This window comes from Asterias amurensis, chromosome 17 (genome assembly GCF_032118995.1).
Source record: "Asterias amurensis chromosome 17, ASM3211899v1".
Taxonomy (NCBI): domain Eukaryota; kingdom Metazoa; phylum Echinodermata; class Asteroidea; order Forcipulatida; family Asteriidae; genus Asterias; species Asterias amurensis.
Window position 1 is genome coordinate 9,272,595 of NC_092664.1, and position 15,217 is coordinate 9,287,811.

Consider the following 15,217-nt stretch of genomic DNA (forward strand, 5'->3'; position numbering starts at 1 on the left):
TTTGCATAGCCCCGGACACGATTGCATATGCAAAGGTGTCCGGAGAGGACAGATTGCATGGCGGACACAATTGCATTCGACACCGGCGCGAACCCCGTGGGTATAAGTGCAGTGGGTTCTTCTACGTGCACTACACAACATACGGGCAGAAGACGGCTTTACGTCCCATCCAAAGGACGACGCATCTTGGTTAAGTGTATTGCTTAAAGGATTTTGGTACTATTTTGGGGGTTTTGTGTATTGGGGATTATTGACGTCATCCAGCCGCCATCTTAGTAGAAATACGATGACAAAAACAATCGAAACGCACAGTATTGTACGCGTGGCGCACACGATTGGCTAATGAACAACTGCCTTTTGATCTATAGGTGAGGGCACCCTACTGAAATGACGTCATGTGCATAAAAGGTCTATTCGCAGTTTCGGCAATATATTTCCTCCGCAGTTTCGGCAATATTTCAAAAACGTGAACACCTTTAGAAATGAAATTTGTACAGGTTAATTTTGTTGTATTTACAACTGCATTTATATATTAATTTAGGTTTTACATTAATGTAACATCTATTACATTTATACATAGGATTAAAACAATCGATCGGTTAAAAAAAAGGTATATAATGCCTTTAAGAAATTACAGGTTCGTTTAGAATACATACATCCACATACATACAAACATGTTTTATATTATAGGGGGCCTACCGCCATTTCATCAAGACCACAGCGTTTTGTGATGAAACAGAGAGACATGTATAAACGATGAGGCAATATGTAAGTTAAAGTCAAACAGCCAAACAATCATTGTGGGAACGGAAGTGATTTCAGATGCTTCTTGAAAATATGAAGGTGTATCATTAATAACATAGACATACATGCAAGGTGGACAGGAAAGTGAACTTAGAAACCCGGCAGTTTACCTAGAACGCTCCGGGGATCACCGAGGGAGTCATTGTTTTAACCATTGTACGAGTACAATCAGTCAATATTTGTTTTATAACACCCCAAACATTTCTAAATACTGTACTATTACAGACCTGAATGCTACAATCCACGGACGACGCGAATACAGATTGCGAAAACTTTTACTGTGCTGCATGAGTGTCATGTAATCCAAAATGGTAACAGACTATTAATTTATCATCCTCGTACACGCAACGGACGTCTGGGTACTGCACGCCGTGTGATAGTCTTCGGACTAGCGCACGGCAAACCGATGCACTATCACACGGCAAACCGTCCTGTAAAACTAAGACATTTCATGTGACGCGCTATAACCAATGAAAAGGCAGAATATTGGTTAGGGGTGTTAATATATAAAACACGTACTTTTCGAGAAAGAAGTTATTTTCCACAATTTTCTAATTTTAGATTTCGAGACCTCAGATTTAGAATTTTGAGGTCTCGAAATCAAGCATCTGAAAGCACACAACTTCGTGTGACAAGGGTGTGTTTTCTTTCATAATTATCTCGCAACTTCGACGACCGATTGAGCTCAAATTTTTACAGGTTTGTTATTTTATGCATATTTTGAGATACGCAAAGTGAGAATACCGGTCTTTGACAATTGCCAATAGTGTCCAGTGTCTTTAAACATATATAGGGAGTTAAGAACAAGTGAACAAGTGAGCCATTTCCTCTGGGCATGAAGGAAACCAGTGTGTAAAACAGATTGTGTTCACAACAGGACAGAAATGCGTTAAAGGCAGTGGACACTATTGGTAATTACTCAAAACAATTTTTAGCATAAAAACTTACTTGGTATTATGAGCAATGGAGAGCTGTTGAAGTAACGTAGTTTTTGAGAAAGAATAACTTTCTCACTCAAATAATTGCATTGATTTCGAGACCTCGGGTGAGGTCTCGAAATCAAGCATCTGAAGGCACACAACTTGTGCGACAAGGGTATTTTTTCTTTCATTTCTCTCGCAACTTCGACGACCATTGAGTTCAAATTTTCACAGGTTTGTTATTTTATGCATATGTTGAGATACACCAAGTGAGAAGACCGGTCTTTGCCAATTACCTAAGATGTCCATGTGCCCTTAAGAAATCTGTCACTGTAATATGTGTAGCATATTTAATACTTAAGCTTTCCTAATTTCTGAACTAATTTCGGGGTTGTCTTAATGTTAGCTGGTTATGGTCTGTACTTATGAAGGAAAGATTAACGTTTTTATCCCCATTGGAATCTGAGGTTAAATTTGACACTATGGGTTAAGTTTACACAGATATCTTTGAATGATATATCAATTTACAGATAAAATAGAAGAAATACTTTGAAATAGTGGTTAAAACTTTCTTTTAAATGTTTCTTTCAGTTATTAAACGAAGTCCTCACAAGTAACTAAACATATTGTAATCCGGGTGCCTGAGAATAACGATTGAGAAGTTAGTCGGTTTTTAGACGTGGGAAACCTCAATACAATCCATGCAACCAGGGCCCAATTTCATGGAGCTGCTCAAGCAGAAGATTTGGTTTAATAGTTTCGTGATAAGCACAAAAATGAGCAGTATACCAGTCACAAATTGTACACATGACAGGGTATTTTGGCTGGTAACCTTAATCTGGTAAGCTGTGCTTAGCTACTTTTGTGCTTAAGCAGCCCTATGAAATTGGGGCCCAGGCAGAAAACCCAACAAGCGAAGCTCTGTCCGAGGTGGGATTCGAACTGGGAAAACTAAACGCATCTGATAGAACTACACTCTAAGGCCATTTTCGAAACCACGAGTTCGGCTTTTGATTCGGCTTCAGGCTCCATCCTCTCGTATGAAGCCCTGAGCACGCAAAGCACGCACAATATTGTCTAAACAACCACGGGGCCAAGCTAAGCCTGAGCCGAATCCAAAGCCGAAGTTGACAGAACTAGTTCCCGAAGCGAAGCCGGGTGTTAGTCTACTTGCCATGCGCATTTTTACTCTTCCATGTGCAATAGCAAAGATAGCACATGGCACGTGATGGTGAATGGACCAGTGAGAACTCGACTTTCGGTCATGAATATTAGGTATAGTTTTACAAAAACTAATATAGTGGTCGATAACGCTTTGAGCAATCTATCTAGTCACGTGTTTTCCCCTCATTGGCAGTAGACTATATAACTATGCTTTGATTACATCGAACGAGAATTGCAATAAATATTTTAACACCTTTGGCTTATATTAGGTATAGAATGTGCAATATATACTACAACACCTTCAGCTTATACACTAGGCCAACGTACCATAAACAAACACCTTTGCGGCCAGTTGCAGTCGTTTGCATGTATTTTTAAAGAGCTTAATGGTGATACAGCCGTGAACACAAAATCACAGACGGGGTTGCAGATTCATGGGTGTTAGGAATAATTCCTCCATGGTTCAGTCATAATGCTTCATAAATGTCTGGTTCCTGTCAGGTAAAGTATACGTTTGGTGATCACTCTTAAAGACACTGGACACTACTAGCAATTGTCATAGACCAGTCTTCTTACTTTGTGTATCTCAACATATGCATAAAATAACAAACCTGTGAACATTTGAGCTTTACCGGTCGTCGAAGTTGCGAGATAATAATGAAAGAAAAAACAACCTTGTCACACTTGTCCTTGTGTGCCTTCAGATGCTTGATTTCGATACCTCAAATTCTAAATCTGAGGTCTCGAAATCAAATTCGTGGAAAGTTACTTCTTTCTCGAAAACTACGTTACTTCAGAGGGAGCCGTTTCTCACAATGTTTTATACCATCAACCTATCTCTCCCCATTAATTGTTTCCCAGTAAGGTTTTATGGTTTTTAAGGTTTTAAGATACACACATGGTGTTACCACAAACCAAATATACATTGATACCTCACCATGCAATGCCTCAAATCCTATATAAGGTCTTCTGCTGATAATTATTTTGAGTAATTACCAATAGTGTCCACTGCATTTAAGCGTTAACTGGGGACATTTAAAAAAGCACTAAGATTCATCTTAGGACGAGTCGTCAGATAACCATTGGTGATTTGTAATTGGACATCACATATTATTACTTTTTAGCAATTACGATCGATTTGAAGTTAAGACCAATCTCAACTCTTTGTGAAATCACTTGTGGTAATTTTACTTGCAGAATTTTTACAGGAGGGTGATTTGGCTGCTCTTGATGCAGCACTCTGACCGGGCGCTGTGGTGGTCTCTTAAGGCAGCACTAGTGAAGCCCAACCCGCACACCATGCAACTGTATTGTGTTTCACCTGTAAAGAGGGGGGGGGGTGGGGGGGAATGAAAAATGTTAAGTATTTTTTCTAAAAAGACAGCCTCCTTAGGATCTCATAATGCAACAACCCGCTTCTCCCCAACTCTCCAATCAAAGTTAACCTTATTCGGGTCATCCTGATTCGATTAAGGGTAATATCCTTTCCCGATCAGGGATATACTTCTACTCCCGATCAAGAATACACTACTACTCCCGATCAGGGATACACTACTACTCCCGATCAGGGGAACACTAATCCCGATCAGGGGTACACCAATCCCGATCAGGGGTACACTAATCCCGATCAAGGGTACACTACTCCCGATCAGGGATATACTAATCCCGATCAGGGATACACTACAACTCCCGATCAGGGATACACTACTACTCCCGATCAGGGGTACACCAATCCCGATCAGGGGTACACCAATCCCAATCAGGGGTACACCAATCCCGATCAGGGGTACACTACTCCCGATCAGGGATACAGTAATCCCGATCAGGGGTACACCAATCTCAATCAGGGGTACACCAATCCCGATCAGGGATACACTACTCCCGATCAGGGATACACTCATCCCAATCAGGAGTATACTGATCCCGGTCAGGAATATACTGATCCCGATCAGGGGATACACAAATCGGAATGAGAGACACACCTATCCCGATCATGAATACACTAATCACCCGTCCCTATTTTCGACACGGTCAAAGGTCATTGTTAAAACTAAAAAAACTCACCCGAGTGTATGTTCATGTGATATTTCAGTTCGTTGCTATTGGAGAATGCTTTGCCGCAGACATGACACTCGCAAGGTTTGTCTTTAATGGCGTGTGTCCGTCGGACGTGACTGTCGTGGGCCGCGTGGGATGCGAATGCTTTGCCGCAGTGCTTACCTGTAATAATAATAATAGTAATAATATTAAAAGTAATAGTAATAGTAAAAGTAATAGTAATAGCAAAAGTATTAGTAATAAAAGTAATAGTAATAGTTGTAGTAATAATAGTAGTAATAGTAATAGTAATGGTAATAGTAATAGTAATAGTAATAGTAATAGTAATAGTAATAGTAATAGTAATAGTAATAGTAATAGTAATAGTAATAGTAATAGTAATAGTAATAGTAATAGTAATAGTAATAGTAAAAGTAATAGTAATAGTAATAGTAATAGTAATAGTAATAGTAAAAGTAATAGTAATAGTAATAGTAATAGTAATAGTAATAGTAATAGTAATAGTAATAGTAAAAGTAATAGTAATAGTAATGGTAATGGTAATGGTAATAGTCATAGTAATAGTAATAGTAATAGTAATAGTAATACTAATAGTAATAGTAATAGTAATAGTAACAGTAATGGTAATAGTAACCGTAATAGTAATAGTAATAACAGTAGTAACAGTAGTAGTAATAGTAAAAGTAATAGTAGTAGTTATAGTAATAGGAACAGTAACAGTAATAGCAACAGTAATAGTAATAGTAATAGTAAATTGTTTCATTCCCCTTTTTTCAGATAAGAAGGAAAGAATGCTTGTTTAATATGAGCTTCACTTGGGTTTTGAGTGTCAGTTGTTGTTTAATTTGTTTTTAAATCATAAATCAAAACAGTAGGAATAATAATAATATTACTATTGGTATATGTATTATATGTAAATCAAAAGCGCTAAAAAGTAAATAAGTAAAAGCATTGGCATAATATAAAATCAGCAACTGATTTTGCAGTAAAAAAAAATAATTAAAACTTGAAAAATAAACATAACCAAGCGGAATAGTCAATTCTAAACAGACAAATGTCTCTTTAAAGGAACATTGCAGAATTGGTTTTTGCTAGTTGCTGGCAGTTACCAAAGGTGTTCACTAGGCCTTTAATGTAAAATTCATAAAAGTAATGACCACAAGGTCATCAAATGAAAAATTTGAAGAAAAGAAGAAATTTAAATAAAAACATACCAAAACATTACAACTGCACACAATTTAACATAAAACATGAAAAAGGAGTTCATTATCCAGCAATATTATACATGTACATGAGACAATAAAAAAAACAACATCCAATCCGATACAAAAAGACAAGATTAAATAAACAGATGTCTTAATTCCAAGAGAGTTTGAACAAATAACTCCAAGAGAGTATTAACAAATCAATGTCAGTAGTTTTACAGGCACTTCAAACGTTGAAATTCAGTTGCAATGCGAATGGAGTAACCAAGCAAATTGTTTTGACCAGAGTTACCAAATATTAAATAGGCTACCCGGTTTATTGTTATCATATCATTAGCGAGGTAGTGCTTTCTGCTCTCCCCTACCAGCCAGGCTTCGGATGGATGATACCCAAGCCTACATCCGTCTATGGACTGTAAAAGGGGTAACCCTGTTTCTGCTCCAGGAGTAGGTGGCAACGGAAACAAAAGTTGAGGCCTTGTGTGTCAGGCGACTTGCATACAAAATACTTATAGAAAAATATCCAATTGCGAGAACTAATAATAATAATATCGAAGTCTTATCGTGGAGGAAGGAAGCGCACGTATCTACCAAACAAGGTACTCAAGGTTCCGAGTATACAAACTTTCAGAAAGATAGGTTATTAGAAAACAGCACAGGGATATTATATGTTTTATGTGAAGCCTTTTAACAGCTGCTCATTAAACTCCAATAATGAGAAGGATATAGCGCCCATGGTGGATGGCTTCAGTGCACCTCAAAAGTTTGCTTCTCTTGTGTTATTATCATATCTAACAGACGGCCTTCCCGAAAATTTTAAAAAGCTCTCATTGTTGTCGTCGTCCATACCGTCGGTGGAAAGATGCATATTTTGGTACAAATTAACAGTTATTCAAAACGGCCCCATTCTATTGTTCTTACATGTACATGTAGGCTATGTTTATGTGACTAAAAGGCAGTGGACACCATTGAATTTTCAAAGACCAGTCTTCTCACTTGGTGTATCTCAACAAATGCATAAAATAACAAACCTGTGAAAATTTGAAGAAAAAACTCCCTTGTTGCAGAAGTTGAGTGCTACCAGATGCTTGAAGTCGAGACCTCAGCTGAGGTCTCGAACTCAGTTCAAATATTTCAGTGAGAAATTACTTCTTTCTCAAAAACTACCGTATAACTTCAGAGCCATTTCTCACAATGGTTTTTTTAAGTATCAACAGCTCTCAATTGCTCGTTACCGAGTGAGTATTTATGCTAGCAGTTATTTTGAGTAATTACCCGGTGCCTCTAGTGATTTATTTTGCTTTACTCCGTAGTAGTGCCTTCATGTAATTGTCGACATTTAAGTATGGAAATAAAATAATGTGTATTTGAATTTAACTAATTTAAATTAATTATATTTATTATGGCGATTCTTACATTTAAAGGGTTTCTCCCCTGAGTGTTGCCGGATGTGTGTTCGTAGAATGCTGGAGGCAGTAAACGCCTTACTGCAGTAGACGCATTTATACGGTCTCTCACCGCTGTGTACACGCATGTGCTTGTTAAGGCTCGACGACTGAGGAAGAAAAAATGAAACAAAATGTTGAAGTTTATCTGTCAAAAAAAGGCCACAAGACATACTTTTTCCACCAGAAATGCAGTAAGTAGTGGGTTTTGTGTGCCTAAAGTGAGGACTAAGAAAGTCAAAATAAAAGTTTCTTATGATGATTCCTTTTTGTGGAACGGTTCGCCTGAGCGATTGCGCAATGAGCCAACCTTGACTTCACCCACTTCTGGCGTTTACGGAGTCATTGATTTTGGGATTTTTGTTTGCTTCAAATTGGCAATTTTTTGCTTTCTCTGATTTTGTTCCTGTATAGAATTTGTTCTTCATGTTTATTTCTCCTTTGTTCTGTGTATGCTTTTTATACAGGGCCCCAGGGAGAACAGTGTTTTGACACTGATGGGGCTACCCTGTATAAATAACACTTCATAAAAAAAAATAAATAAATAAAAATGGGGGACTTTTGGGACGCTTGGTGGCAGCAGACTTACCAGGTAAAATCCATTGTTCTCGGTATTCTGCGCATGCTCAGAACAATGACAATTTATCAGGTAAGTCTGCTGCCACCTAGCGTTCCAAAGTCTCCCATTGTAATAGTAAAACGCAGCGAAGTGGAAAGAAAATGAAGAGAGAGAGAGAGAGAGAGAGAGAGAGAGAGAGAGAGAGAGAGAGAGAGAGAGAGAGAGAGAGAGAGAGAGAGAGAGCACACAGAAAAAAGCAAGGGTGTTGGCATGGTGATTGTCCATGGCTCGACGACTGAGGAACGAAGACAGAAAACACGAAATGTAGAACACATAAATGTCAAGTCTTTATTCCATAAATAACGAGGGCTTTTTTTGATTTCATTTTCAAGATAGTAAGAGTGGTCGCGTGTGCATCGTGTACGTCATAGCATTGTACGTTAGGGATTACTTGGTACTAATCTCAGATTGAGTATTGTTTGGAATGTTTTTAAAAACCGCATATTTTAACCAATTAAAGTCATCTTTTCGACTCACCCTGTACAACATTTAGCGCCTTATGCAAGGCCTCAAAGCGCTTCACAAAAGTACAAAAATCAGCAATAACATAATAATTGTTACAGATAGAAAACACTCATAAAATCTTACAATGAATGCAGATAAGCAATACAATAAATACCAATACACTTTTTAATTTTTTTTTTTTTTTTTTTTAAAGAACCGATAAAAAGACTGTTAAAGACATTGGACACTTTTGGTAATTGTCAAAGACCAGTCTTCTCACTTGGTGTATCTCAACATATGCACAAAATATTAAACAAACCTGTGAAAATTTGAGCTCAATTGGTAGTCGAAGTTGCGAGATCAAAATGAAAGAAAAAACACCCTTGTCACACGAAGTTGTGCGCTTTCAGATGCTTGATTTCGAGACCTCGAATTCTAAATCTGAGGTCTCGAAATCAAATTCGTGGAAAACTACTTCTTTCTCGAAAACTACGTCACTTCAGAGGGAGCCGTTTCTCACAATGTTTAATACTATCAACCTCTCCCCATTACTCGTTACCAAGAAACGTTTTATGCTAATAATTATTTTTTAGTAATTACCAATAGTGTCGACTGCCTTTAAGACGGAAACGAAATCAGTTCTCCCTGACGATAGAACTTTGCCTGGGGTTCCCTATAGCGGTTGCCATCAAAAGCAAAGGATTCGACTTAAGAACTCAAATCATTTGATCAGAGCAATTTGTTATGCGAGAGTATAGTCTATTTCACTTCTCTTGGTGGGGGGATATGACTCCGGAAATTGCAGGATAAAGAACATACAGGATTGTATAGTAAGGAGGAAAACCGAGCCGGAGGGCAGTCAAACTGTAATGAGATTTTGTGGGACTAACGGGGACCATTCCACGGCCGAGTGAGAGCATTCAGACATCGGCACCGGAGGGCATTTTTGTTTCTGTACATCAAAATTGCCACTTTCGTAGTGCTTTTCAAATTTAAATGGGGATTTTTTTCTTTCTAAAAAAATTATTCGAAAAAGGGAATCCTTAAAAAAAATCAGGACAATTTTTGAGGATGGAAATTCTATACTGCAGAAAAAAAAACTGCCGCCGGTGGAGAGTGCAGTTCGCCATGTAACTTCAGAAAAGTCTATGAATATGCAAATCTAGATTTTCCTCTATAACTTGTACTATACATCACTGAACAATTTACTTTATTGGTAGGGAATGTAGCTTAACAAAAAACACTTTGCACTTTGTATTTTCTGAGATATTAGGAGCAAAGTGCTGTATGCCTTATTCAATAAAGATCTGCAACCTAAGGCATTTTACTATAAAAATTAGAGGAAATATAGGTAACGAAGCTATTCCGATATACCTTATCATTGTCCGTGTTTTAGAGATCCTTATCATTGAATTCCATGTTTCCATGAAAAGAATACGTGTTTCTAAGACAAAATAATCTGGGTAACTTCCTTCAGTACATTTAAATAAACTATCCTGATTATCAAGAAATCATACACGTTTAAAGGCACTGGACACCTTTGGTAATTGTCAGAGACCAGTATTTTCACTCGGTGTGTCCCAACATGCAAACAAAAACAAGTCTGTGGAAATTTTGGATTAATTGGTCATCGAAGTTGCAAGAAAATATTGAGAGAAAAAAACACCCATATCAACTATGTGTGCTTTCGATGCATAAATAAAAGGCTTCAGGTTTCAAGTCTTTTATTATTTGAGTGAGAAATTACCTTTTTTTCTCAAAAGGGTTAAGTTGTTATGCTTGCATTTGTTTTGAGTAAATACTAATAGTGTCCAGTGCTTCTCAATCAACTCCAACGCATCGTGTATCTGAAGTGAGAGAACGAATCTCAAGCACCCTCTTCTGGATTACAGGCAGTGGATACTATTGGTAATTACTCAAAATAATTGTTAGCATAAAACCTTACTTGGTAATGAGTAATGGGGAGAGGTTGATAGTAAATAAAATTGTGAGAAACGGCTCCCTCTGAAGTAACGTGGTTTTCGAGAAAGAAGTAATTTTCTGCGAATATGATTTCGAGACGTCAGATTTAGAATTTCAGGTCTCGAAATCAAGCATCTGAAAGCACACAACTTTGTGTAACAAGGTTTTTTTCTTTCATAGTTCTCGCAACTTCGACGATCGTATTTAGCTCAAGTTTTCACAGGTTTGTTATTTCATGCCTATGTTGAGATACACCAAGTGAGAAGACTGGCCTTTGACAATTACCAATAGTGTCCAGTGTCTTTAATCAACTCTGTGTCTCTGAAGTGAGAGAACAACAATCTCAATCACCCTCTTCTGGATTAATGTTTTGAAGGTGGATGATAAAGAAAACAAGGGCAGACTGCACAGCAGACGCCATTTCCTTCAATTTTTAATATGTTCCAGTGCATACACGAGTGTTATATACACAGTGTGGGTGGCATTTTGATTGAATGACTTTCAAATGACAAATCAGTGCGTTCTTAAATACATTATGAGCTATCCGTTAGAAAACGATGATAAGTCGTGACCGGAGAAAGAGTTGGTTTTCACAATTCTTTGAGTCATTTAAGGACACTTAAGAAACCCAAGATTGCTTCGTAAAAGTTGGGGAGGTGGTGCTTTAATTCTGCTCTACCAGCCAGGCTTCTGATGGATGATACCCAAGCCTACATCCCGTAAAATTATGGACTGCATATGTTTCGGCTTAGTGGGCATGTCAACGGCCCCTGTAAAAAATGGCTCTCAAGCCTTGTGTATTTTGCGACGTTAGCATAAACAATTTTTTTTTTTAATCAGCCACAAACAATGAATGTATCATGTTTTGTTTGGGCTGCCTGCAAGGTGACCAAATAAACTGCTCACAAGAAGTTAGGAAACTTTTGTCAATCAAGTATATTTGTAATATTTATTGCTCTCTTGTATTATGATAAATAACAATGCAAAGCTGAATTGTTCCTCTTTGAGATGATACCACATTTGAAATGATGACATGTTGCTGGACTTGGCCACATGAGTAAGAAAGAGACAGAGTCACAAATCAAAATGTGCCAAAATTAGCAAATCATGTGCCAAAATTAGCAATTTTGTGTTACTGTATCCCCTCAACAAACAACTCGCACTGTAATTCAAGCGAGCAAGGCAACTTACTGATCCTAATCCACTTCATTTTGAGACAAGAAGTTCAGTATTAACGAGTCTTGCAAATACCCAAACAAGTTGTTTTTCAAGAGTTGGGGGGGGGGGGAGTAATTGTGTGTGGTGTTCTCACTAGTGCATATCTTTGTGTAAGCCGATTTCAGCAACATGTCATCAATGCAAATGAAGTATAATTTTAAAGAGGAACACCTCAGCTTTGCATTGATATAAACAGAGTAATAATATCGATAACAATATACTTGATTGAAAAAAAGTTTCATAACTTTTTGTGAGCAGTTAAGCTATATCTATGGCTATGATGGGGACCTAGGCACTGATGGACACTAATAGTAATTATAACACCCCGTATCAATATTCTGCCTTTTCATTGGCTTAGAGCGCGTAACATTACTAGAAACGGCGGCCGTGTGATAGTGCATCGTTTGCCGTGTGATAGTCCGACGACTATCACACGGCGTGATATACCAATACGTCCGTTAAGTGTACGAGGATGATAAATTAATAGTCCGTAACCATTTCGGTTTACATGACACTTCATGCAGCACAGTAAAAGTTTTCGTAATTTGCATTCGCGTCGTCCGTGGATTGTAGCATTCAGGTCTGTAACTTCGCCTCGGGAAAATAGAACGCTCCGGGGATCACCTCGGGATTCATCGCCTCGGGAAAACAGAACGCTCCGGGGATCACCTCGGGAGCCGTAGTTTTAACCATAGCATCGAAGCAGTCAATATTTGTATATTACGACTCTGATGCTGGACGGGATGCTGGACCGGGATGCTGGACCGGGATGCTGGACCGGGATGCTGGACCGGGATGCTGGACCGTGATGCCGCGAAGGCGACCATAAGAGGTTCCCGAGAAGGCGTCGGCTGAAGACACCCTCTAGCTCAACTACTACTACTACATATATATATAAACATTCGTCATCATCTCCGAATTACGAGGCCAACACTTTATTATTCATACACACACACTTCGATTCCAATCAAAGAAAGACAAACATTGCAAGATGAATTATAAGCCATAAATCTGAAAAAGAAAAACTTGAAGGATTGGCCGAAATTTCCCGACGGAGGGGGGGGGGGGGCAGAATTAACACTTCGCCCGAGAATAACCCAGGCTGTTCCGCTCCCAGGGGGGAGCGAAGCGCAGCGACATACATCGGACTCACGCCTGATAAACGAGTTCCATTATTTATGCAGCATGGGGCATGCGCACTGGAGAGGCGAGCGTCTTTTTGGCGCCAATTCTGCGTGGGGCGATTGCCGAATAGTTTCCCCACTGTGACCCTTTTCGAAACCACGGCTTCGGCTTCAGATTCGGCTCAGGCTAGCTGGGTTGTTTTGACAATTGTGCGTGCTTTGCTTACGTCAGGGCTCCAGACGAGAGAACGGAGCCTAAGCCGTGTCCTCGAAAAGGGCTTGTGTGTATATGATGGACGATGCTTTAGTGATGTTCGCGCAGTTGCGTTGGGACTCACCGAAAACAGCGCCATGGGGTTTTCGCAATTTTTTTGTCTCCTCTCTCTATTACTCCAAAGATAAAACCCACACAGACATAGAATAAACAAAATCAGACACCGCTCCGATAAATTGTCCCAACTGCGTGCATTATGCAACGAAACTTCATCCGCAAACTCATCTCGCAACTGTGCACGCTTGGTTGCCCTTCATACATCCATGAAGAAGGAAAAAATGACCAATATTAAAGGAACATAGTTGGTAAGACAAAAACTCGTCTAGAATCACAGATTTACGTAATACTTGCACGATCTAATGATGATGGTAGTAGAAAACATCCTTAGAAATATTTCTGTCTGAATTGAAATGTCATATTTGATGAGAAAAAAAGTGAGTTTATCGCTCAGTGAGCGTTTTTGTTTCTCTTTTCCCTGTTGAATCGATGCCATGCAAAAATTGTGTAATCGGTCTTTCACTATTTTCTCGTGACCCAGATAGCCGATCAATCTCAAACTTCTACAGATTTGTCAGTTTATGTATGTTATGGTGAATAACGTGCTTACACTGCCATCAACTGTTTTGCTAGCAGAAACTAATTCTGTAATGTTCCTTCAAAGGCCGGCACTGGACACATTTGATCTTCTCACTTGGTGTATCTCAACATGCATAAAGTAACAAACCTGTGAAAATTTAAAAATTCAATTGGTCGTCGAAGTTGCGAGAGAACAATGAACGAAAAAACACCGTTGTCGTACAAGTTGTGTGCTTTCAGATGTTTGAATTTGAGAACTAGACTGAGGTCTCGAATTCAATTCAAATAATTTAGTGAGAAATTACTTCTTCTCATAAACTACCTTACTTCAGAGGGAGCCGTTTCACATAATGTGTTATACCATCAACAGCTTTCCGTTGCTCGTAATACCAAGTAAGTTGTTATGCTAACAATTAATTTTAAATAGTGTCCAGTGCCTTTAAAGTTTATCTTTCATTGTCACGAGAGTTTAATATAGATGCGGTGTCGCAGTTGCACTGAAGCACTAAGGCTACCCCCAGACGGCTAGCTTTCAAGTCTCCTGGGATCACAAAATGGTGTCAATCTCAACACCTCCAGCTTGCCAGTTAAAATAAAATAAGGTTACTGTTACTCAAAGTTAACGGAGGTAGAAAACAAATCATTTTATTCGGCCGAGATTTATGGGGTACTGCACTGGGGAATTGGTCATGGTTATCTCGACTATCACGAGAGGGCGGTGTTTTACCCCCAAATGACAATGATTGAATGTTGAATTGTTTGAAGCTCTGATATGACGACACTGGGCACGCTTGGTAACTACTCAAAATATATCTTAGCATAAAAAAATTAAAAAAATTGAAAACGAGCATTGGAGAGCTAACGAAACACATTGTGAGAAACGGCTCCCTCTGAAACGTGCTTTTTAAGTTCTCAAATTCAAATATTCTAGTGAGAAATAACCTCTTTCTCGTGACTAGGTTGAACATCTGACGTCACACTTCGAGGCTCGTGAATTACGCCATAAACCAGCCTTGCGCGTACGGCAATCACCTTCCCAAAACACGTTTGACCTTGCATTCATTTCATATAGAGATTCGCAGTCAAATCCTACGTACATGTTCGTATACATTTATATCAACATTACATGTACATATTATAGGTGACATACACACAGTATACACGCTGCATGCAGACGTCTAAAAGTGCAGCTGACACATCGGACCAATCAAAACACAGATATAGAAAGCTTACGTTACTGGACGTTTATCCATTGAAATCATATTACCAACAAAAACACTGGGTCTGCAAAACCAATACATGTAGGGGACCGATCTAGACCATTACTTATCTAACTTCACAGGCCCGTCAATCACGCCAGAGATCTGCATCGATCCCTTTCCAAAATCACCTTTGACCTCCAAT

At 38.7% G+C, this 15,217-nt stretch overlaps 1 protein-coding gene across 3 annotated transcripts in view; it reads right to left on the reverse strand.

Moving 5' to 3' along the window:
• Positions 1 to 586: 586 nt before the first annotated feature.
• Positions 587 to 15,217, reverse strand: part of LOC139950051 (uncharacterized) — a 59,676-nt gene continuing 45,045 nt past the window's right edge. For 2 of the 3 annotated variants that reach the window (XM_071948679.1, XM_071948680.1), the window contains 3 exons: positions 7,568 to 7,706; positions 4,953 to 5,108; positions 587 to 4,209 (listed from right to left, as the gene is read on the reverse strand). In XM_071948679.1, coding sequence (XP_071804780.1) covers positions 4,091 to 4,209; positions 4,953 to 5,108; positions 7,568 to 7,706 — 414 coding nt within the window. In that variant the 3' untranslated portion in view covers positions 587 to 4,090. The remainder of the gene's footprint in view (positions 4,210 to 4,952; positions 5,109 to 7,567; positions 7,707 to 15,217) is intronic. The other variant, XR_011787618.1, reaches the window with a different exon arrangement.